Raw genomic sequence first — 26,370 nt, 5'->3', positions numbered from 1 at the left:
ATGAGTTTCCATTACAAAGAGCTATACAGACGCTAAGTCCAGTTAGAAAAGGCACATATATCGATGACTTTAAACATATTTTTTACACAAGATTTGATAATATGGCTACACAAAATGTGGGTTAATGCTAGGGGAGCTGTCAGTTAATGCTGGATGGGTGACACTCCAAGCAGCAGTTATCACCCAACAGGAAGAGCAGCTTGATTGACCCTGCAACAACAGGATGCTTGGCTCCCCGGTTGGGCCACCTGAACAGGCAGTACTTGCCTGTCTTGGCTGCGTACTGACAGACTGATTATTGTGCCCAAGCATGGTCATGTTAACGAATCACTGTCACATTCAATTTCACTGACAACTTCAAAATAATGGCAGTTTCAAAGCTTTCTCAGCTGAGAAACAGTTTGCTCATTTTCAAAATAAAATCTTACTAAGAAATAATACATCTACAGCCAAGAAAGCAGGTACTACAGATTACGTATATCGACAACAAATGTACCACTGCTTGCACTGCACTGCACACCACAGGCCCAAAATCCTTAGCATGTGCCACACTGCTAAGTTAATGCCTGTAATTTCTAGTGGCAGTATGTTGCTGTACAAAAATGTTCAGAAAGCCCACTAGATAGCACCAAGAATGCTGCTTCCACAATAACATAGCTTACTAAAACTGCAAACACACAGAATTGGCTGCATTGTGACAGCAGTCCATTTGAGGGAATGTGTCTTTCCCAGCAGACTGTTTCAGCAGTCCATTGTCTGCAGGGCCCAATTACACTACCATAGGTGAAGCATTAATTGTGTACTTTTAACTTTTTAATAAAAAAATTATTGATTACAATTAAGACAAGGATTAAACATGATTTGCTGAGTGGTTGATGAACCTTTTAAAACAGTTTCACATCCCTATAACAATTGTAATGGACGATGTTCCAAATAATTTAGTGATACTGAACAAAGCATCATAGTAGACGAAATAGCCAAGGTGCAGCATCATATTGCAATAAGGCTGCCAGCATGTCACTGCCATTTCAACCTCAGTGAGTAAGTGCAAAGTGATGTGAAGACATAAATAAGAAACAATAACATGTCCTAGAGGTGGACAGGCAGTTACGTGAAGCTCTTGGGACTGTAGATGCAGCTTCCTGAAGGCAGCACAGACAAAGGTATCATCAGCAAGCATGAACAGCTAATGATTTGTATTGGTAATGAAGGCACCATTGGATCCAATTCCAACAACAATGATAGGGAGCCAGATGGAATTTTATCACTGTTGCCATAAATTGGTGAATGAAAAGCTGTGAATATATGTTATTTACGACATTGCTGTGATTGTAAAATCCAGAGAAAAAAGTTAGAAAAAAGTTACAACCTGTGTTTTTTTTTAATAAACTGTGTTATCATATTGTTTTCAAGATGGTCATCATCAAATACTTACTTGTTGCACAGGGTGACACACGGATGACTGACAGTTTTGAACAGCGCAGTACTGAGGGCGCAGTGGTGGGAGGTGGTTGTGGTGGGAATAGTTCTTATCCACAGAAGACGCCATTTCATTTACTCAGTCATTATGGAGCAGTGGGACTTGCAACGTCGAGTGTTCGTCTATGACAGTTTCGTGAAAACTGGTGAGTCTATTATTGCTACGCAGCGATTGTTTCGTGCGCGGTTTAATGTCTGTCGACATGGAGCTGTTCCGAGCTGTAACACAATCCTCACATGGGTGGAAAACTTCAGGTCAACTGAAAACATACTGGATAAGAAGCATCCTGGCCCGAGATGCAAAGTAACGACACCAGAAAATGTTGAAAGGGTAAGGAAAGCGGCAGTCAGAAGCCCAAGACGGTCAGCTAGACATCATGCTAGTGGGTTACAAATCAATCGTGAATCGGTCAGACGAATTTCGCATAAAGAATTAAAATTCCATCCCTACAAAATGCTCATTGTCCAACAACTTAAGGAAACTGATTTTGCTGTACGAGAAGACTTCGCTTAGAGAATGCAAGTGATTTTGGGATCAAATGAAAATGAAACTTTATTGACGAGTAATGAAGCTCATTCTCATTTAAACGGGACCGTGAATAAGCAAAACCTACATTACTGGGCTCCAGAGCATCCACACCTTATCCACCAGTGTCCTCTACATCAGAAAAAGTAAGTCTGGTGTGCTCTTGGCTCTGCTGGCGTTACTGGAACTTTAAAAAAAGAGAACGGGGCCACAGTTACTGTTAATTCGGTTTGTTACATTCATATGCTTGAAACATTCATGAAACCAGAACTAAGAAGGCGACGAATCCCTTTGAAACGCGTTTGGTTCCAGCAGGATGGTGCAACATCTCCCACCGCCAACGCTTCAATGACAATTCTTAGACGCATGTTTCCTGGCCGGATTATCTCACATTTTGGCAATGTTCCTTGGCCTCCCAGGTCTCCAGACTTGTCAGTATGTGACTTTTTTCTGTAGGGGTACCTTAAGAACTGTGTCTATAACCACAAACCACGAAATTTGGACGAGTTGAAGAATGCAATCATTCATTCAAGAAATTGCTGCCATCCCTGCAGAGATTTTAGTCCGTGTGATAGAGGATTTTGGGAAGAGACTTGAGTCCTGCATTCGAAATGATGGACATCACCTTGACGACATTTTTCACAAATAACTTTGTTGACTAAAACGGCAAATAATGAGCTTTGATTTTATGTAAATAAAAATGCATTAATTTTAAAGTTGGCTGAGTATTATTTCATTAAAAACTGTCCGTCTCCCGTGTGTCAACCTGTATTTCTGTGCTCTGTTCTCAAATATGTATGCTTTGTTATGATTGTATCTACATTGTTATGCGGCTGTTCATTTGCTGTCATTAAGGTTGCAACTCAAATACTAATTCTTAAATTCACTGGTGCTGTCTAAAGGCTTATGTTTACAAAATGGAATGGAAATCTGTGTCTTCCACTATGTGTGTAGACGCTGTTGTTGCAAAATCACTACTGCAATATAGTAAACCTAACTTTATGTAACGTTAACTATGAAGTGCAACATTTCACTGGTGTCAATATACTGTCAAACGTCCACACAGTAAATGAGATATATTCTGTCACAGTGAAATACAGAATGAATCTTTATTATTCAAGAATGAAAATAACAGTATTTCATTTATGCTACACAACTTGCAACTGATCTACAGCTGTTTTCTGGAAAATCGAGTACTAATGGAATTAAATTTTGGAAACAGCATCAATTTGTTTTCGTTAACAAATGTCAAGAAATTTTGCATTTTGGTACTTTTTAACAAGAAAAAATTAGAAAAGCCAGAGAGTATTAACAGAAGTGTTCAAGCTGAAAAGTTAACTGGAGTAGCAAATTAGAATGGAGGAAACGGCAAACACTTCTTAAGTACTACTGCACACTAACAGTACTGTCCAACTCTTTGTTACAACGCAATTTCTAAGAGAAGGAGAATAGTCTGGTTCACAATATTTTGCACTCCCAAAGCAAAATTCATATATGCAACATATGTGATAGCCTGCCCACTTGACAATGTTGATACTTAAACCCTTTACAGAGGATTATGGTGTGAAGAAAAGAAAAGAATATTTGTTCGAGATTATTCCATTCTTTCTTATAAAGATACAGCTGAAAATAAAACAAATTTAGTTTGTAATGTAGTTACCTGTGGAGCTTTTGGTGCACCACCAAAAACACAAGTGTTGCGAATCTGTGAAGAAGCTCCAAAATCATTTGCTACTTGCTGAATTTGCTGTGCCAATTCCCTAGTTGGAGCCAGTATCAGAACAATTGGTCCATCCCCACGCTGAAGACGAGGCTGATTATTTATGTGCACAATAGCTGGCAAAACATACTGAAATTGTAAAAAAAAAAAAGTTATAGTATATGAAAAGAAAATATGGCAAGGCATTTCACTGAGCTAAACACCCGTACATGTAAACAGATAAGCACTGGTATTAGGCTATCCCAAAAGGATAAAAAGTCAACAAAATTTGCCAGAATGGAAGCATGAATCAACATTTTTCCAGCAAATACACATTGTGATACTATCCACTCTCCCACTGACTAAGAGAAAATGCAACTGTAGCCTGTAACTTGGTAGCATCTATAGGATGAATTCACTCCAACAAAATCTGAGAGGTATTCAGAGATGCTTGTGGAATGCTTTGGTATAAAGGAGCTACTTTTTCCAAGGTCTTATTGCAGAGTAATTGCATTTTGTTTCTTACCACCATTTAACTCTGAGCTGCACTGAAAAGATCTGCACTACAGTTAAACTGGACAGCATGCACTGTGTGTGTCTTGTTTGGAAATTAACTTGTTTAAGTTTCAGTAACAAGCCTGCTGTTGACAAAAGTTATGCTGATCTCACTGTTTACTATCAACTTTCCATTCATTACTGCTCAATTTTGTTTCGAGCTTCTTTTTCCAGCATGTCAGCTGCATCTTGAACAGTTTCACACAGCCATATAGACAGGTTTACTGATGAGTTGGGTGAAATGCACATTGTTTATGGGGTTCATTGACTGGAATGGAAGAGCAAAACAGTGCTTTGTTGAGCTGCTCCCATTGCAACAACGACGACGTCAGAGTACTTATCCACGTGAGTTATTACTCTACTCTTGTGTGTTTTACATTTCTGATGATTACCAAACTTTGTTGGAATTCACGTTCACTTTGTCCAAGGATACCTAATGTTTAGTGACATTAGTACAGCCCCTAAGTGTGAACCCTCTGCATCAGGAGACATAGGGGCAGAAAATTTGAGAGAAAACTTTGAGCAGGTTAACAAGTTTCTCAAGTTGCAGTCACTAGTGAACAATCAGTTTTCTGCTCCTTAGCTTCAAAATCTGATTACAGAGGACGGCATTCGGAACATAGGTACCTTAACAGCCTGGATTAATTCCTAACTACAGACCACTTATTTAAAAACAGTTATATCTACATCTACATGACTACTCTGCAATTCACATTTAAGTGCTTGGCAGAGGGTTCATCGAACCACAATCATACTATCTCTCTACCATTCCACTCCCGAACAGCGCGCGGGAAAAACGAACACCTAAACCTTTCTGTTCGAGCTCTGATTTCTCTTATTTTATTTTGATGATCATTCCTACCTATGTAGGTTGGGCTCAACAAAATATTTTCGCATTTGGAAGAGAAAGTTGGTGACAAATTTTGTAAATAGATCTTGCCGTGACGAAAAACGTCTTTGCTTTAATGAATTCCATCCCAACTCGCGTGTCATATCTGCCACACTTCCTTCCCCTATTACGTGATAATACAAAACGAGCTGCCCTTTTTTACACCCTTTCGATGTCCTCCGTCAATCCCACCTGGTAAGGATCCCACAACGCGCAGCAATATTCTAACAGAAGACGAACGAGTGTAGTGTAAGCTGTCTCTTTAGTGGACTTGTTGCATCTTCTAAGTGTCCTGCCAATGAAACGCAACCTTTGGCTCGCCTTCCCCACAATATTATCTATGTGCTCTTTCCAACTGAAGTTGTTCGTAATTTTAACACCCAGGTACTTAGTTGAATTGACAGCCTTGAGAATTGTACTACTTATAGAGTAATTGAATTCCAACGGATTTCTTTTGGAACTCATGTCTATCACCTCACACTTTTCGTTATTTAGCATCAACTGACACCTGCCACACCATACAGCAACCTTTTCTAAATCGCTTTGCAACTGATACTGGTCTTCAGATGACCTTACTAGACGGTAAATTACAGCATCATCTGCGAACAACCTAAGAGAACTGCTCAGATTGTCACCCAGGTCATTTATATAGATCAGGTCCCAGGACGCTTCCCTGGGGAACACCTGATATCACTTCAGTTTTACTGCAACTCTCAATGCTAAAACTTTTATTCGTAACTTTATTTTCAAGTTCCACAAAAAAATGGAACATTGTGTCAATATTTCACATTACTGCAACAGTTAACAGAATAAAATTAATGTTCGTGTACTGGAAATCTTTTATTTATTTGCGTATAATCCTTACAAATTCGGAAGGAAGAGTACAGATGAAGTACTCCTCTGAGGCTGCTTAATTATATTAAGCTCACTCTGAATCAGTGATTCAGCACTTTCCTCACTAGCCAATAGAACTGGCTACAAGTTAATGCAGCACTTCACAGTAATAGAATTTAATGTTGATTTGTGGGTAACGGCACTAAGCAGCAAAGTCTAAGTGTCCCTGCACGAGTGATACACAAGGCAAGCATTGTGAAAATTTTATTTAAAAAATGATGATAAATCAGAAACCCAAGTTGCATTTACTCACAAGAACTGAAAAGACAACCTTGATAGTGTAAGCATCAATAATCATCATACAGAACACTACTACTTGTGCTGTGGTTAAAGACACAAGCACGGAGTGGAACGAGTCCAGATGAACATTGCAACCCCAGCTTTCACCCTGACACCAGTAAGGTAATCTTTTCTGTAAGTTACAGCCTCCAAGTGTATTTAAAATGAGTCTCTCAGAAAAGGAGGCAATAGGTATGTTCTATACTAAGAGTTAACTCCTCCGGACGAGACCTGAAGCAGTGTGGGTTCGATTTACTTCTACCCATACGCCGAGGTGGTGAGGTGCTTGTAGAGTGAGGATGATTGGAGGGGCTGTCTCTGTCCACTCAAAAGGTATCGAAATCCATGATGCCTTTCCTTGTCAGTCAGACATACCAGAATAACATCTGATGGTGCCAGACAGATTTTGGCCCTCATGTAATGACCCTTACCCTTCGAGAATGATGGGGAAAGGCACTCTACTTTCAAGGTGTCTACTTGATGCTCACTGTGAAAATTTTGCCGTCTCTTCTGTTGTAGCTGCCTGGATGTCTTTGCTCACTTCAGTTTGGCCTGTACAGGTGCCAAGTACAGGTGCTAGTGGTGAATAATGGTGCACTGGACATCATCTGTGTCGAAGGGTCCACCTTATGAATAGGTTTCTGCAGCGCACCTAGCGGCATTCATCAACTGGATGCTGAGCCCCTGAGGGCAGTACAATCTGTGGCTCTTCACCAGGCAGTTTTAAATGAGGAATCCATGAGAAAGTGTCAGTCATAATTTTACTTCAGTAACTTTCAATTCCCGTTGGTAGCCAAAATTTAGAAAGTGGAAGAACCATACAGCAGTTTCCAAAATGACGAGTATGACCGTGCGCTTGTCGGTTAGCATAGCATGAGGTATCAGTGATCAAAAGACCATTACATGAATACTTAATGTGGCTGTAAATAGGAATGTTAAGTTATGAGGATATTTCTCCTTAGCAAGTGCAACAAGAAACTTTTCAGATGGCCTGAACAGTCTACAGGACTGAAAATTTTAAGCATAAACAAGACAAAGTTCAAGAGTACTGTTAAATATGTCTTAGAGACACTTGTGTGTCAAGAAAAACTGAGAGATGGGAAACACGTGACGCATCTTGACAACAGTGTTAAGAAACGGCCGCAAAAGCAAACATATCTTCATTGCAAATTTAAATATAAACAAAGTCTCACAAACGAAAACTGAATGAATCCATAAATTGGGGGAAGGAGGGCCACGCATGAAGCATTCAACGAACTCCAAAGTAAAAATATCTACTGACAGAAGATCTTAAGTTCTGATCTCTGACAGTCATATGTCTAGAAACAATGTGACATTAATAGCATTAAAACACAGGAGATAAAGCAAAAACACAAAATGACTTTTCGAAATCTGTTTCATGTACACATATCACACTGTGGTTCTTGCTCTAAATCGTCTCAATGTTATCACATACATTAATGATTAATGGGTACTTTGTGGGGTTGTGACATGTTATCGGTGACTGGAGGAGGATTGTGGTTCTATCAAACAAAGATTGTGGTTCAACCTCCTTATCTATGAATAGGTTGGCTTCACCTTAACTCGGAAAAAGCACATCAAGAACTTTGAACTAGGGCACCGTACCTCATACTGGTAATGTGTGTTACCATATGCTTTATCACATCTTTAAAGCATCTGGATTGACAGTCGATGGGCACACTACAAGCTAACACACTGCTCAATGAGCTTCAAGTCATGGTGAAGGTGCCTGGTCAGAATATCACATTCATCTACCTCTGACATATGCTCTCCTTGAGCACATATACCCCAAAAATTTAAGACTCTCGACGACCTGTGATACAGCTTCCCCAGAGATTAAAATTGTCTCCATGAATATTGGGTGAATTTCACCATACAGAACAATGTGCAGTTATATAAAATAAGCTTTAAAGAGTAATTCAGCAGCAAGACCATTACTCTTCTCTCCGGACACTTACTGTGGGGTTGGTATTCTGTCTTCTATCTAACGGATAGAATTACAACACCTGCATCATAAAGATGTAAAAAATATTCCACCATGTTTGAAAAGCAGCAGCAAGTGGTCCCATCAAAACAGCTGAGAGTAGAATCCAATCACTAGATCAACAGCAGATAAAAAAATTGGGGTAATTTCATGGGAAGGCAAGTTAATGCAGCACTCAACCTGACCCACCCAGTTTTGCTTCAGATACGGTGCATCCAATGACCTGATTTGCAGAGGCTTATAATAATCGTGAAGAAAGCTACAGGTCTGCAAAGTTTGAAAACTGTGTAAAATTTACATGTGTCTATATTGGCATGTATTTCTGGACCAGTAACTCTGCTGCTAATCAAGAGACAGCAGTGAAACTTATACAATTGAAAAGCTAACGATTAGGGCTTTACACTACACGCAACAAAGCGAGTTTCTAAATCCTCATCTTAGACCTTTAATGTCTCAAAACATCACTTCCTCAATTTTTTTTTTTTTTTAAAAAAGAAAGTCATATACATGGTTTTTCCCAGAACAGTAGCCGATAGTAGTCATTATTCTGACCAATTGGTGAACATTTCTTGCTGTGAACAGCCAGCCACAGAGACTCTTTTCAACCAATCATAAGTAGCTTGTTTACTCAATCTGCAGTATACATGTAATGTGAAGTAGTTTCGTAAAAAATGGATTTGAAGTCATAACTTTATTGTTGCAATCCATTTAAATGTGGTCATGTGAGCTTAATGAAGAATGTGATGAATGTTCAGGAATGGATAGTAAACAGGTGCCCGAATGTATTGCCAGGTGGAAAAATTTGCAGCAAACCTAGAAAGCAAAATCAGAAAACCCATCGCCCCTGTAGTGCTGCCACAGCTGACCTACGAACTTCCACAAAATGTGTAAATGAAGAAGAAACAATATAAGATGTGGCACTGGAATCTTTAAGTACTAGCCTTCAGTATTTAGGTGAATCTGCTGCGAAAAAAAGAGAGGCTTCAGTATGAGAAAAAGTACCCAAAGCCAAAAATTGTAAAAGACTGCCTCAGTATTGGAGCATACTTATGTGGCACAACTGGTAGAAGAAGAGTGTACAAAATAGAAAAGGAGAAATCATAATGCAGCTGGAAGATGTGTCACAATTCAGACTATATGTGACAAAATACAAATTCTGACAGTAATTTGAAAGAGCTGGATTATAAGGAAAACTATGAAAAAATTTTCCACTTCAGACTGCATGCTACAAAGAGCAAAACTGTTAGTAGCAGACCATGGTATATTAATGTCACAAAATCTAAAGCTTGATAAAACGTGTGAAAAAGCCATTCATTCAACGTGTACATGATTTTATCATGAGCCATGTGATGCCAGGGAGAAAAGAACATCTGTAAAAGAAAATGCAATCAAAGTACAGAAGCAGAAAGTGTTGCACAACCTTAAGGAATTGCATGCATCTATCAAAGAGACACCCAGCGTAAACAGGATAATCAAAATTTTGTAAGTTGTTACCAAAGCACTTTGTCCTTACCAATGCCACTTGGGACCCATGTCTCATAGAATAATTTTCAGTTAATGGTTGAAGGGTGTAAACTGAAAGAACTAATGAAGTCTGGAAAACAAATATTACTATCAAACAAGCACTGCATAGCATTTGGTACACGCAATCCTGCACTTGCAGCATATGTCTTAAGGGGAGGTGTCCATGTCCCTACTGTCCAAATTTGACAGGACTGTGGGACTGTGTCTGGTACAAATTGCACTGCTGAAGTTACACAGAAGTTTAGTTTTTGCCCAAACTCTTTGCCTTTACAAATATCTGCTTGTGTCTGTGTATGTGCAGATGGATGTGTGTGTGTGTGTGTGTGTGTGTGTGTGTGTGTGTGTGTGTGTGTGTGTGTGCGCGCGCGCACACTTGCAAGTGTGTATACCTATCCTTTTTTCCCCCTAAGGTAAGTCTTTCCGCTCCCGGGATTGGAATGACTCCTTACCCTCTCCCTTAAAACCCACATCCTTTCGTCTTCCCCTCTCCTTCCCTCTTTCCTGACGAAGCAACCATTTGTTGCGAAAGCTTGAATTTTGTGTGTATGTTTGTGGTTTGTTTGTGTGTCTATCGACCTGCCAGCGCTTTTGTTAGGTAAGTCTCATCATCTTTGTTTTTAGATATATTTTTCCCACATGGAATGTTTCCATCTATTATATTCAATTAAATAAAGAACATTTTCTGCTTCTTTATTGGGCTGACAAGAGTCAGAGACTGCCGTGGTGAATGAAATGCTGTTAAGAGACATACATGGACTTCTTGCCTGTATGTATGACAGTCATTGGTGGTATCCAAATGTCTTACAAATATATGAAGAAACAGATTACGTACACACCAGCTTCTTGCAACCAAATAGGCCATCTCCAGCATCTGCCTTTCCTAGCTAACTGACACCTGTGTTATCAGACAATGTGACATTTAAAAAGATTGGGTCCATTGACACCAAATGGAAAGACACACACTCTCCCTGCATCAGATCTGGTTAACATTAACAATTTAAATGGAGACTTGTGAGATGAGATGTAACCACTTTTTACTGAAGCTATACTGTAAATCATTCATAATACCATTATAACAATATAAACCATATTTTTATACAACATTGTCTTGTACTTTACAATAATGTGCGTTTCATATTTACATACTTCCTTCAGTATTTTGAAAGCGTACTGATGGTGACAAATTTTTATACCACATATTTTTCAAAAAAACTGAATGTAGGGGTGGGGGTTGACATATTCAAGGTCAATTATGGTGAACATGAAAATTCTTAGAAACCCAGTATGTTGCATATCAGTGTGAAGATCTATCCATTAGCTTTTTAATTATGAGAATTTCATTGCTGTATCAGGATTAGAACCAGAATTCCAGTAACATGAGTTGACACAGACACATTTCAATTTCGTATCATTACCAACTTATATGGCCCGTAACTTTGTCAATTGCCATATCTCTGCAAATCAGTGGTTTACCATCTCCTATCTGGATCATTGGATGCTCCAAATTTGAAAGAAATCTGAGAGGGTTCAGGTTGAAAATGTTACTTATCTGCGTTGAATTGACTTTGAATTGCCCGATGATGAAGTACCCCTGGTACACTGTCGTCTGTAGACACCAGAAGACTGTTGTTCAATGTACATAAGCAAATTCTAGTTAGATGGAACTGTCTGGTCCACTACCATTTGTGTAAATTAACTACAACGAATACTGGAGCATAGTTATAGGTATAACCAATAAAACAAACCAAGTATAGCACTGAAATTACAGAAAACTTTCCACTTCGTTGGATGCACCTGTTTAACGTGCACCGAATAAACCAAGTTATGTTGAATATGTAGAATGATAGCCCATGATACACAGTTAAACCTCACATTCACCAGAGAAATACAATTTTTGAAAAAGAAATATGCAAGGGTAGCAGTGGGAGAGGGTGTGTAACTCAATACAAACAACAACAATGATCAATATTTACATAAAAATCTTCCACCATTATTTTTCTGCAACCTTAGAACATAACTAGATCTGATTAACCACAGAAACTTTTAAGTTTTAACATATGTGTAAGAACCTTACAAACTGAATAAAGAATTTTAAAGCAATGCACAACAAATGGCAACTTTATAGTAACAGCAACTATAACTAAATGTCCTTGCGTATCAAGTAATGATCTGGTCCAACTGTTATTAATAAAGTGTAATTAATGTCATTTTTACATAACATTCACACATTCAAGGCTCAGTATAGCGTATATCACATACATGTAACATTCATTTGCTTTTATTTCATCACTGCCTCTTAAATAAAGTCAAATGATTTGCAGAGATACTTTACCGAAAGAGTTTTTCCTGAACCAGTCTGCGCAATGCCCACCATATCTCTTCCACTCAACGCAATGGGCCAACCCTGAGCTTGGATAGCTGTAGGTTCTGAGAACCCTTGCTTTCTGCACATACAATCAAATCAAAGTTTCATTAAGCATTTGTTATCTATTTTTGTAACCTGTATTCTCATGGTTAAAGAAAACAATTCCAATCAAAATAAGCATTGGCTTACATCCCTGCAGTCACTATTAGCCATTCTCTTACAGTAATCTACAGCAAATATGAAGAACATTATACTTAATCTCCAAAAACACAGTTTAGGAAAACATACATACTTTATTTCTTTAAGTACATATTCTGGGAAGCCAGCTTCATCAAATGTTCTGATAGGATTTGGAACATTGCGACCTTTAAGCGTTATTTCTTTTGAACTTCTATATTCTTCAACTTCCTGTGGTGACCTGTAAGGATGAAAATATATGCTTTTCCACAATTCTGACTAGTAGTAACACATCGTAAAAAATGTAGCAATTTGGTATAAGCATCTTGGTTGTTATATAAGAAGTCAAATGTACTCCATCTAAACTCTGACCATTTAATGCACTGGTAACAATATTCCACTCACCTGTTTGCTACATCTGGATGAGGAACATAGAAGTCTTTGCGAAAAGGTTGAAGTCTGCTTAGGTCCCAATGTGGTTTCCGGAGATTAGCTCCAGCTTGACTTCTTTTCCCTCGTCCACCACCACCTCTTCGGTCATCACGATAACGATCTCTACTGCGACTACGGCTCCTTCGCCGACTTCTATCGCGATCTCTGTCCCTGTCTCGGTCTCGGCCCCTGTCACGAGACCTGTCTCTGTCCCTGTCCCTATCTCGATCCCTGTCCCGGTCCCTGTCTCTGTCTCTACATAAGAAAAAAAATCAAGTCAACTAACAGATTTATAGTTTTAGCATGTAAAGAGAAATTACATCATGAAAACATTACAATGCTTACCTACCAAAGAATGCAATAAAACAACACAAGTAAATTTTAGTCTGACCAAGTGTACAAAATATGTGTCTAAAGACTATATATAATGTATCCAACACTTTCATTTAAAAAGTCCATGTTTTCCTTAAAGTTACCATAACTGTACAGTTTTCTTGAGAGAGTTCTACAATGAAACATTTTACTGCATCATTACACGTATATATTTCAAAATACAATATAACCCTGTGCAACAGAAATTTTCTTTACAAACTTTTCATTTGTTGATTATGTTTTATTTTACAATGTGTGTCCCTAACAGGTTTTCTTCTGACAGGGCAGAGAACATAATCAGAACAATCCCTAATTCTTTCCTCTTACTCCAGATATGTGTCTCATTCATAATGATGAAAACCACAAAGGTGTCTGCAAAACTTCTCACATGATAAATGAGAATTCTAGCACTAGGAATCTAACAGTTGTGGATGAAGAAGTGTACAATGCCACTAGCTAGTGTATTGAATGAAATAGGTGGCAATTAGATCGACTTGCCCAAAACACAATCTGCAAGCAACCAACCAACTTTTGCAGTTTCCAATCGTCCACAGCAGAAGCACTCAGCATCTATGAGTTGCACCACTTGCTGCGTAAACAAAATTGCACACAAATGGGTTTCACATGACTGTAGATGGCATGACCACTGCACACTTGAGTTTCATCATTTTACAAATGCTGTAGTCATGTCTAAAATGAAAGTTTTAACAGTTGCAAGAGTTGCAGTGGAGTTAATTCTTTGTTGGGTGAAACTGTGTCATAGGAATAGAAATAAGAAACTTGTTTGGGTTCATGTCTAGATAAAGACATCAGCTTGGGTATTCAGTGACCTTACTGAAACTAATTGCTGTGAAAGATCACAGAAGTTATTCTAATCATCTTAGAATGACACTAGAACAGCTCATGCTACGCCAAAAAGGTTAATAATGCAATAAGATAGAAAGGTATGGTAATGCGTGAAGCACTGTCACCAGAAATTAATTAAAAATTGCGTTTTGTGCAAAAGTCTTAAGAATCCTACGCCTGACATTTCCATTAACACCATGCTTAATTAAACCTTTGTCATGGCATGGTCCACTAAGTTTCAAAGAGAAGCAGCTCATCAGATTGTGGGAAATGCATCTGGAATTGCAGTTTCCAAATTTCACTCTTATGAAAAGTCGGCTCCATTACACCAACAAATGGTTGATAAAATTGTCAGTGCTACAGGTGCAATTCTTAACTGGCAGAGGAAAACAGCTATCTCAACAATATGCACAATGACAGTTAACAGACGAGAAACATGTCAATAATGGAGTTTACCAGCCAGAAACATTGAGAAGCATATATGCTTGGGGGCAGGTGGGTGTTCAGGTTGGTGGCTAAAAGACAAAACTGAAGTCCAGTAGTAATAATTATTCAAAACAGCCTGCATTTAGTACAGAATGGTTTCCAAACTACTATTCTGAATACACATGTACAGTGGCAACATTTCAGGGTTTGAACATATGTACTACAATTTGTGAATGGGAAGCACTCCTTAACATTTTAAATAAACAAATATTGATTAAAAACTGACCAACTCTAACTATAGGATTTTAGCCTTTTGGACATGGGCTGTTCCACAGTCATGTTTTGTTTACTTGTATGTACGAAAACCTCAAATGCAGCAAAATGTCACTGCTTGTTTATATAGTGAACATCATTCAAATCCCACAAACACCTACACATAGCGTAGATATCCATAAAATGAACAATTTCCTCCATTCCCCCATTTAATATTGCTGTTCATTTACACAACACTGCCACACCTAATCTCAATACTTGTGCAACTTGGGTCACGAAAGTTGGAAGAAACCAAAGTTGTTTAATTTTACTAATGAGTTGTGCAAAAGTGTGCCACAAACGCGTACTGGCCGGTACCACAAACGCATGCAACACAGTGTCATCAGGTAAACTAGGCTTTACTTTGGGAACAAGTATGTATGAGAAACAGACTTAATGAACATGCATATTTAAATAGCTCACAATATGAAAGTGAAACATTGACAACACCTGTCCATTGACAGAAAATTAGCCTACTATTACAAACCTAGCTAAGCGAGAGTCTGGAGTGAGGCCAATCCAAGTCAGCAGTGTTTCTCTACTGCTCATAGGCAGCTAATGCTTCAGTTTCAGGAACAAGTCATGCAGTGGGCCCACCTGCCTTTTTTTTTTATAGCTTGTTTGATAAATATGCACAATAAACATCAAAATACTCAGGCTTGGCCATTATTTAAAATACATTTTATGAATTAATCTTTTCGCTTTTATTTCTATAGTGAGAAAGTGCATTTACCTATGGCACAAACAAACATTAGGCTACACTACATGTCAAACTGTTACCACCCTTATCTGGCATTCAAATTTGTTTGCTTCACCAGCTCGCACTCAGTTACCACCTTTCAACCAAATCCCTAGAACTCCAGCAATGTTACCAATCAGTCTCCCACTACAACAATGGTTTTTGGGGGAGGGAGGAGTTAACAACACACTAGCCTCAGTTTCATGAGATCGATGGAATAATAGATTCACATAATCACTGCTCCCATTGTTTGCATACAAACAGCTGCTAAAACATCCCCTTTTTTCCCCATCACACCTCATGTTGGGAGCTGACAACATTGTTATACAATACACTTAAGTCACAGTATTCGCCCAACTGTAGCAGACAAGTTTGGTCATGAAAAAAGGATTCCTGCTCAAATGTCTTTGTTAACATGGCAGCACACACTGGGAATTTCTCGAACAAAGAAATGTAAGTCCATAAAAGTGTTGACCGCAATTATGCAAAGAGCTCTTACTCTCCTCCCCTCCAATAATAAAGCAAACACACAACCTAAACAAGGCAGCCTGATGAACCCGAATCCTGCTTATTAGTGAGATCTATAAGGAGCGTTCAAAAAGAAATATGCCAGAGGCATTATTACAGAAACCAGTACCTCTATGTTAGAAGTATTGACCCTGGCTGTTGAGACATTTGTCCCACTGTGACAAGGCAGTGAATGGCTGTCTCATAATATTCCCAGGGCTGCGATGTTAACCAGTTCCGCACGTACGGGTGGACGTTGTCTGAGGTGAATCGTTTGCCCCTCAGAACCTTTTTAAGGGGACCAAAAATGATTCACTTCTGATCCACTTCCTGCAGCATGGGACAACAGTGAATGCCCAGCATTACTTGCAAACCTTGACCACACTTCACCAAGCATAAAATCAAAATGACCAGGCAATCTCACCTGTGGGGTCATTATGCTCCACGAGAATGCAAAGCCTCATATGGCCAACACAGTCGCGGCACTCCTGCAGAAATTCAAATGGGAGGTTCTCGGCCAACCTCCATACAGTCCGGACCTCTCCCCCTGTCATTAGGCCAATTTTGGTCCCCTTAAAAGGGCTCTGAGGGGCAAACCATTCACCTCGAACGCCGTTCAGCTTTACTTGCAGAGTTGATTAACACTGCACCCCCAGGAATTTTATGAGACAGCCATTCATCATCTTCTGTCAAAGTGAGGCAAGTGTCTCAACAGCCAGTGTCAATACTTCTAACATACAGGTACTGGTTTCTGTAATTATGCCTCTGGCTCATTTCCTTTTGAACGCCCCTTATATTTAGTGTCCCAACCTTGCATCTTTTATGGGAGTATGACACAATGATATGACAGACATCTATAGTGTGTGCCATCTGGTGGCTGAACATGTGAAACTATGAGAAATAGCAGAAATTATCAGCATGAAGAAGTATACAAGAGTTCTAAACTGCCGAGAATCTTCGCATCCATTTGCGACTGCAATAATGACTACATATGCAGAATGGGGTACTCAGTGTGTGCTTTCTACTTGCTATTGTTTATGGTTTGTTGACATCCGTAGCCATCAGCTAACTTCACGTTTTCATATGGGAACTTCCGCATATTTTCATTTAATGAGTAACTTTCATAAATGCAGTAAGTAAATACAATATTTTATGCAAGCAGTCTGCAAAAAGAATTCTTTGTATCAGCTGCATATTCTAAAAAAGGAAATGGACCAAACAAACAAATATCCCAATAAAAGCACACAGTGAGGAAATATGCATGTAGGATCATAACTTACTGAGATATGATAGTAATCCTTTCTTTCTGACTAAATATGAATATAATTTTACAAGTCTGATACAGCATTTGTATATGAAACTTATAAGGCCCTTACATTTGATTTGATTCCTTCTATTGCCTTATTCCAGCATATCCGGAAGAAGAAAGGAAATTCCTTGGGATGTCTACAAGAATGTTAACAATTCACAGGGGGGAGGGGCTTGCCTGTAATTTCAACTAGACACTGGAAAATTACGAATTTGAGATCGGACCAGCCCGTTACAATTTCTGCAGAAAAACTGACGGGCGACGTGAATCGGTCTGCAGTTCCAGAAAAGTTCGCTTGGGGCGCTACTACAGAGGTGCATCGTGAAACACTCCCTACAGTTATACAGAACATATTCATATTCACACACGGGACTAATAGCCTTTTCGTATATACGCATTGTCGTTAAAGTTCTGAACGTGAAAAGCGAATTAAATGGAGCACAGACGCGAAAGTGGGCTCTGCAACAGACCGGTCTTTTATTTTACATTCACATTCGTTGGCTTTCCATCCTCAACAAAATAGCCACCTTCTTGCCTAACCAAGCTACAACGAAGATTTCACCACATTCGAACTGTGGAGCAATACAAGGCATAGTGTATAATTGTAGCAAGGCAAATATAACTGAACTGAATGCAATTCCTGTATGGTGGATGACTGCCTTCAAACTACTACGCTTTGAAGGTAATTTTTCCCCTGTTTTTTATAGCACAATTCTTCAGAAACATTAAACAGGTTAATGTCCAATGAAGTATTGTGCAAAAATTAAGCTTCACATTATACAAATTTGATCATTATACGTGTTTAACACTGTAAAATAATGTAACGGTAACTCTCGCCGCAGAATCCAAAACATGTAGACGTAGCACCGCTCTCCCCCCCCCACCCCCCCCCCCCCACACACACACACACACACACACACACACACACACACACACACACACGATATATTAGAACACTTATCAGTACACATTTTGAGGAGGAGATTAGTGTTTAACGTCACGTCGACAACGAGGTCATTAGGGACGGAGCGCAAGCTCGGGTGAGGGAAGGATGGGGAAGGAAATCGGCCGTGCCCTTTCAAAGGAACCATCCCGGCATTTGCCTGACGCGATTTTAGGGAAATCACGGAAAACCTAAATCAGGATGGCCGGAGACGGGATTGAACCGTCGTCCTTCCGAATAATACACATTTTGAAGTTAAGTACCAAAATACGCAGCAATCTCCACACATTTTCACAGCTCTTAGCAATTAAAGAATACATAACTTCAATTGGCTAACAATCTTCGAAAACTGTTCATCGTTGCATATAAAGTACCCCATATATTTTTATAATTATTAAGCTAATGATTCTATTGCCAATTTCTACTTCAACATCGACAATATTTTCAAAATTTACTCAGTCCACAACGCACATCAATGTAGCCCAATATGGTCCTTCATTAACAGTCAAATTTTGTAAGAACTTGCTCCTTACTCACCTTCTATCCGACCTTCCCATTTCGCACTCTTTTTTTAAAACACGGTCAAGTTCAAAATAAAGTCAAACTAGTAACAAACACAAATTAAACGCTTTTCACGAGTCAACCTCCACCAGATCAACCACTCCACGTAAGAACATGGCGTCAAGAGGAAGCAACTGCTGCACGCGGAAGAATACAGTTATTATTGTCTCTCGAATACGCTCCAGATGTAACAATTTTTCGCTTTATTAATACTATTGAACGAAATGCGATAGCCATAAACTAAACGAATGTGATACCTGTAACACTGTATAATGATGCACTGTTTATGTACAATAACATTGTTCACCGACAGCAAAAACACAAAACTACTTTCTGCCGCTCAGGTCACAAACCAACGAAACTATGCAAAAAAAATTAAGTACTTCCGTTACGCCTTCGACCGGTTGTGCATATGGGTATCTTCCGTTTGCATCAAATTAACCAATTTTCCGAAACAAAACAAAATGACGCAAGCCATAGTCTTTAAATATTTTTCAATATTTTCTTAATTTAGAACAGATTTTTCACAATTGAAACTCACAGTTCATCGTAATGTTTTAACCCCACTAAAAAAAGCAGAACTAGGAACTTTCATAACAGAAAAGGTAACTTGTGTAAACTCTTCTGTAGTTTTCGATTCACAGAACTAATAACAACAATTTCTCATTCAAATTTGACGATGATTTCACTCTGGATCTAACAGGACGGAAAGCAAAAACTGTTGTAAAAAAAAAAAGCCCCTAGTCGGGGTCTTTGTTTTTATTTCGATATTTGCTTAAGTTACAACATATTTTTCACTTTCGAACCTCACAGTCCTTCGAAACGTTTTAAGGTTTCGAAAAAAGGTAGTACTAGAAAAAATTTTTGTACTCTGCAAAAGGGCAAAACGTCTGAAGGCGGCTCTGCGCAGAGAGGAGGAGCAATAGGGAAGCTTGGAGGGGATAAGGTTGGTGTTGTGGCACAGCAGCGGCGAACTAAGTCCTCGTTGCCAAACCGAACGGACAAGTCAGGTTCATTCGCCTACGGTATCTCGCAATATATGTTCATAACTGTGATGTGAATAACACATAACAAAATTACCAGCTGATATTGATCAGTTGTCTATATGACAGAAATCATCCTTCATGCTGCATTTACTGCTCCACAATTACAGACGACGTCATGTCGGAACACGAGAACAGCTGACACAACTATTATCTAACAGATAATAAAATTAACTTCAAACATAAATTGAAGTCACTATATTTGCTTGGCTCTTTCTGCTCGATATATTTTTTTAAAAATGTGATTTTTTTAATGTGTGTTAAGTGCAAATCATTGTGTGTAAGGAAGGGTTACAGGTATCAAAGTAAAATTTAAAGTAAAAGACTATCGTGTATATGGTAGGTATTTTTTTAATATTTTTTGCTGACAGGGAGCATTATGAATGTAAACTAACTCGCTTCACAGCACAGTGAGAGACTGCATTAGTGATTCGTGTAACGAGCGGTCAACTAACCTCCTTCAAATAACTCGAGGAAATGCTGCCCGATAAGTTTGTTGAAAACATTGAGATCCACTTTGTATGTTATTTTGAAGTTGGCGCTTCCCACATACCCCTACGGTAGAGCAGAGCTCCTGAAATATATGGATACTTGTAATGCAGTCGTCAGCCTAACCTGATATAGACCGCTAGTGTCTCCAATGTTTCTTCTGGATTTGCTTACTGAGCTAAGGGTGATGCTGTGGTTGATTGCCCAGTTTCTCCACTGGTTTGCTCCATAGTCATCAGTGCGGCTTTCTCATTTTCCTCAAGAGCTGTAGCAGTGTCTGATGTAAGTAGATACACTAACTTAATATGTTCTAGTGACACCGTTTGTGGCTTGTCATTATTTGGATCTGCACTGTATGATCATCATGTTTTAAAATTATTAATACACCAGAGTACAGCAGTTGTAATGGCAGACACACTGCGTCCATTATGGGAGCATATTTTCCGTGTATTTCTCTGTGTATGAATATCTTAAATTCCCATGGTTGGATGCTGGTAAAGTGCTTAGACTGGATACTGGGTTTTCACTTGCTGTAGCGAGTTTAGTAATTCTGTCTCCCTCAGTACATATTGCACTGAAATAGCTCTGACAAGAGATGCAACGTCACACCACAGACTATCTATGCAGCTGAGACTCCTGTGCTCATCTTATATATTTAGTGTGCAGGCCCAGTAAATGCCAGTGGCAGTTCAGAAGTCCAACTGTCCTTGTGACACATTAGTGCAGCTTTCGTCATCCTATGCCAGCACTCTACCATCCCACTATTTGCTGCCTGGTAGCTGGTTGTATGGTAGTACTAGAACCCACAGAACTTGAGCAGCTGCACGAACAGTCTCAATTCGAATTGTCATCCCTGACCAATAGTGATATGTTATGCAGAGCAAAACCGTAACATCCATGACATTAAAAAAAATTCTTGCCATTCTCTCTGCTCAGCTGGCACTGGTTGCAACTGCCTCAGCCCACTGAGTGTTTGTCAGCTCAGAAAACATGCAGTGACAGCCTTCTGATGATGGCAGTTGACTCACAATATCTATATGTACGTGGAAGAAACAGTCTATCGCCTCTAAAAACTCTCCCACCAACTTGTGTACATGTCTGCTGACATGGTATGCATGTTCCCGCCCATTGGCGATGTTCTTTCGTTATGCTTGGAATCCTGTTATAGAGAAACTTCGTAGTCGACGTAGTTATCTGCATAAAGATGGAAATCCACCTGACACCGATACGCCAGGCTTTCGCAGTGGAGGGCGCGAGGCGCAGCGCACGGAGCCGTTATGAACGCGCACGCTGAGCAGCGCATGCGCAATGTCACCTCAGAAGGCTTTAAATAGCGGAGCTCAGCGCGTACTCGCCAGTACTACTACAGTGGCATTCACCTGAAGATGGCAAGAAGACTCTCCGCCGAAATATCGTGGCAGGAAGTTACTGATATCCGGCAGTTCTCCCGTGTTTTTATGGAACAATTCCACTCTTAATCTGGGGTCGACCACATCTGCGATCACAAATATTCACTTGTACTTCTTGCTGAATCTCAGATCAACTTCCACTTAGTAATCTCTGTATGTTCTTTTTGGCAAACTGTTGGCTGCCATAAGATGAATAGATGTGGCTCTCATTGCATTCCTGTCTTGTCCAACTGGTAAAGTGCTTAAGCATGACCTCCAATGGAATAGATACCAAAGGTTTGCTTCTTTGTTTATTATCTGCAACCTTCATGACAACGTTAGCAAGCTTGATTGGTTCTATGTGTCTATCGACCCCATTGAATTTTGCTCGCATGATTGTTGACGCTTTCAGGACTCATGTAGCTTTTTCTTTTTCAATTTGGTGCTCTTGCAGAGTTTCACACCTGCTGCTCTTTGCTGAGACCATTTGGGTATGTACATGTGGACATGCACCTTGTGGGCCACTCACCAAAACGTCTGTGACACCAGCACACTGTATTTTGTTGCTCCTTTTGAGCCATTTGTCCACCTGCTTGCTTATTTTGAAACAGTTTCTTCGCGTGTTCTTTGATGTCTGGTTGGGGTTCTTTTGACGCTTCCTTTTGCAGTGCATCTACACTGGTGTCCAAAATTAAAGCAACAAACGGAAATTTTGCAAGCTTGCGTTTATTTTCCCACAAAACAATATAAACAGGTAAACAGGTGATAATAAAGTACAAACAATGCAAGGAATACGAATGTAATCAACTGAAACATGCATAATGGTAGGCAAAAATAATCCTTGTTTTTTTCCAACTTAATAGATTTGCACATACATTCTGACAACTGGTTAATGTGCAAAGTATGGGATGTCACCACCTCTGGCACCAATATACTCCTAAAAATAATGGGACATACTGTGAATGGTGTCATCAATCTCATTTTGAGGCAATAACAACCATTCTGCCTGCAGAGCTGATCACAAGACTTGGGGAGTGGTTGGTGGATGTTGATGAGATACAACCCACCTCTCTAGTGCATCCCAGACATTTTCTATGGGGTTAAAATCAGGAGAGAGAGCAGGCTACATAATGCGTGCAATATCTTCTATTTCCAAAACAACATCAACTAATTTTGATCTACGAAGTTGATCATTATTGTTCATCAACATGAAGTCTGGACCCACAGCACCACGCAACAGGTAGGCATAAGATCCCAAGATCTCCTCACTGTACTTGACAGCAGTTCAATTTTGCTAATTCACATGTACAATTTCATGAAGAGGTGTTCGTGTGGTCAACATAATCCCTGCCCTCACCATGAGGGATCCAACTCGATATCGCTCTCCACAATGTTTTGGTCTCGAAAGCGTGTTCCACGTGCCCTCCAGATGCGAATCCGTCGAGAATCACCCTCACGACCAAATCGGGACTTATCTGCGAAAAGAACGTTGACCCACCATTCGACTGTCCAGGTGGCATTTGGCGGTTCCATTTTAGACGTTCCCTTCTGTGAAGACACGCCAGAGGCAAACAGATAGCAAGTCTCCAACAATAAAGGCGAGTCTGCTGAAGCCATCTGTACACCGTTTACCTCTATACAACACGTCCAGGGGATGCTGTGAGGTCGGATGCCAATTGCAGTGCAGCACAAAGCGGTACCATCGTACCATTACAGCCAAATAACGGTCCACTCTTTGTGACGTCGCATATAGTCGGCCTTGTCCTGGTCTCTGGGACACAGTTTTGGTCTCTATAAATTGTCGCCCCATCCGAGAAACAACAGAACGATTCACATTAAGCCACTGGGCCACAGCATTTTGCGACTCTCCTGCTTCGATTCTTACTATGGCCCTACACAGCAGAGAGCCTCCGTCGTCTTTTCTGTGCCATACTGCACCGTCTGTGACTATGTACACAGCGATTGTGGATGTGAGACTACCATGCAAACGCTAACCCGTGCATAGCTGCCCTGACGTCATTGCTGGCGTGGTTGTCGATTGACCGGAAAGTCATCTTCCGTGCAGAACATGACCTTAACGACATCTGTTGACAGTTGGTATGATTCATCGTGAATTAGGCACAGAACGGGGAAATAGCGGTTTATTGTTTTAATTTTGGACACCAGTGTATTTGGCTTTTCATGCAGTGAAGCTCCTTACTACTGTCTGTTTGCTGGTCCTTCAGAATAGCAACTGCTTCTTGTAAGTCGACTTCGTTGGCTGCCTTCATCACTGTCGAAGTACTTGCTTAGTCTATTGTCACATACACCTTATCTGCTACAACGATAATAGAACTGATGTCGATTCTCCCACACATCAGTACACGTGCCTTCACCGCCACTGGAAGCTGCATAAACCAAGCATGCCCTTACATAGCATCAGGCATTTCCTCCTCTCCAGCAATGCCTCTTAAGTGGTGTTCTACCACCAATACAGTAGATATGTAACACCTGCTGTATGTTTTATTCCAATGACTTGCACAGTTGGCTGGCTAGTATCTCTCTCAGGTGTAGATATTGTCTTCAATATAACATCGAGGGCTACTGCGGCTGCCCTAGAATCTAAACTCTTCATTGTTACCACAAACTCACGACCTTTTTACAGTCGTTGGTAATGCTGTTCTGCGCAAACACTAATTTCAGCACCACAAACCACAATTCAGCTTTTCCAGTTAATTCGAAATTTGTACCTTCATTTGTGAATTAAGATTTATTTCATCCCTATTAGCGAAAAATGTTGGCTGAATTTATGTTGTGCTTCAGCATTCGTGGAGATAATTCCATATTCTTCTGCATTTCAGTTTTAGCTTGGAGTCTGTCAAATTGTTTTTGCAAGTCTCCTTGCTGCTATAACAGCTGCATCTCTATCGGAATTCGTCTTACGTCTTGATGCGAAGGCATCGTACGTCTTTGCACAGTTTCTGGTGTCTCGCATTCAACAATATTGTCGGGGTCACCAACTTGTAGGTATTCTTCATTTCACCCTATTGTATTGAAGCAATGACTTAGCACTTCTGAATTCAACATATTTTATTAAGCACTGTAAATTAACACAATGATAATGTCGCAAATTAACACAGAACTGTCAAAATCAGGGTAACGCTCGTTTCACACCACTTCCTACGAACTAGACGTCATTTTGACATCATGGGCACTATCGACCATTGTATGATCGGCTATTGACTCTGTGACATTGATTAGATTAGATTAGATTCAGTTTTCGTTCCACAGACCCAAAAGATGAGATGATTCTCGTAGGTGTGGAACATGTCAGAAAGTATAGCATAAAAACATAAAACATTTGAATATAATACTTACTACGCAGATCATTTGTCCAGAGATAGTCGAAATAGGTTAATACAACACAGTAAACTGGAACAGCTAATATTTACAGAATTAACATGCTGTCAGAATGAAACACGGTTATGCACTATTAATAAATTCATCATACACAAAACGCCTCTTCTTGACTGTTGTGACCAAGTATTGTCAAAACTGAAACCTAACAGATATTTTTACTTAAGCTAGCTTAACAGTCTCTGTTAAGATATTCATCTATGGAGTAGAAGGAGTTGCCTATCAAAAAGTCTTTCAAACTCTGTTTAAGCCTGCTTTATCTGGAACCAAGTTTTTAATGATTGCTGGCAATTTATTGCAAATATGTGTTTCTGAATATTGGACCCTTTTTTGGACCAAGGCAAGTGATTTTAGGTCTTTATGTAGATTGTTCTTATTCCTAGTTTTGATACTATGTATTGGGCTATTGGTTGGAAATAGAGATATATTACTTGCAACAAAATTCATTAAGGAATAAATATACTGAGAAGTAGTGGTTAGAATACAAAGTTCCTTGAACAGGTTTCTACAAGATGTTCTTAAATTTACACCACAAATGATTCTTATTACACGCTTTTCCACTCTAAAAACTTTTGCTCAGTTTGATGAGTTGCCCCAGAATCTGATCCCATATGACATAACAGAATGAAAGTAAGCAAAGTATGCAAGTTTTTTTATATTTATATCTCCTACATCTGACATCATTCTCACAGCAAATAAAGACTTGTTTAGGCGCTTAAGCAATTCTGTGGTATGCCCTCCCCAACTGAATTTATTATTGAGTTGTAATCCCAGAAATTTAACACTGTCAACCTCTTCGATCTGCACATCTTCATGTATGTTATATTCATGCTGGAAGGAAATCTCTTACAGGTTCTGAACTGTGTATAGAGGGTCTTCTCAAACTTTAATGACAGTGAATTAGCTTTAAACCAATTATTAATATCAGTGAAAATTTGATAAGCAGCTATTTCTAAATCTGTACTTGACTTGCTACTTATTGCAATGTTTGTATCATCTGCAGGCAAAACAAACGAAGCAGCTGGCAATGTAACAGATGAGAGATGATTAATGTACACAAGAAAAAGCAATGGACCCGAGATGGAACCTTGAGGAACACCACATGTAATTAATTCTCAGTCAGATGAAGACTGACTGCTTACTGCACAGTTATTTCGCAATGACGCCCTTTGTTTCCTGTTAGATAGATAAGACTCAAACCATTTCACAGCATTG

The 26,370-nt window shown here is 39.5% G+C and overlaps 1 protein-coding gene across 5 annotated transcripts in view; it reads right to left on the bottom strand.

The window, feature by feature from the left end:
- The window catches only part of LOC126174851 (uncharacterized), a 74,759-nt gene extending 55,644 nt beyond the window's left edge, over positions 1 to 19,115 (bottom strand). For 2 of the 5 annotated variants that reach the window (XR_007535494.1, XM_049921238.1), the window contains exons 1-5: positions 18,816 to 19,109; positions 12,798 to 13,079; positions 12,508 to 12,633; positions 12,183 to 12,294; positions 3,666 to 3,854 (exon numbers count right to left, since the gene is read on the bottom strand). Coding sequence is in view for 4 of the 5 variants with exons in the window: in XM_049921238.1 (XP_049777195.1) it covers positions 3,666 to 3,854; positions 12,183 to 12,294; positions 12,508 to 12,633; positions 12,798 to 13,079; positions 18,816 to 18,835 (729 nt within the window). In the remaining variant the exon portion in view is untranslated. Of the gene's footprint in view, positions 1 to 3,665; positions 3,855 to 12,182; positions 12,295 to 12,507; positions 12,634 to 12,797; positions 13,080 to 18,815 lie in introns of all 5 variants that reach the window. The other 3 variants (XM_049921239.1, XM_049921241.1, XM_049921242.1) reach the window with 3 other exon arrangements.
- Positions 19,116 to 26,370: the final 7,255 nt, after the last annotated feature.

This window comes from Schistocerca cancellata, chromosome 3 (assembly GCF_023864275.1).
Source record: "Schistocerca cancellata isolate TAMUIC-IGC-003103 chromosome 3, iqSchCanc2.1, whole genome shotgun sequence".
Taxonomy (NCBI): domain Eukaryota; kingdom Metazoa; phylum Arthropoda; class Insecta; order Orthoptera; family Acrididae; genus Schistocerca; species Schistocerca cancellata.
The sequence above is the reverse complement of the archived record's forward strand: the minus strand, read 5'-3'. Positions and strand labels throughout refer to the sequence as shown.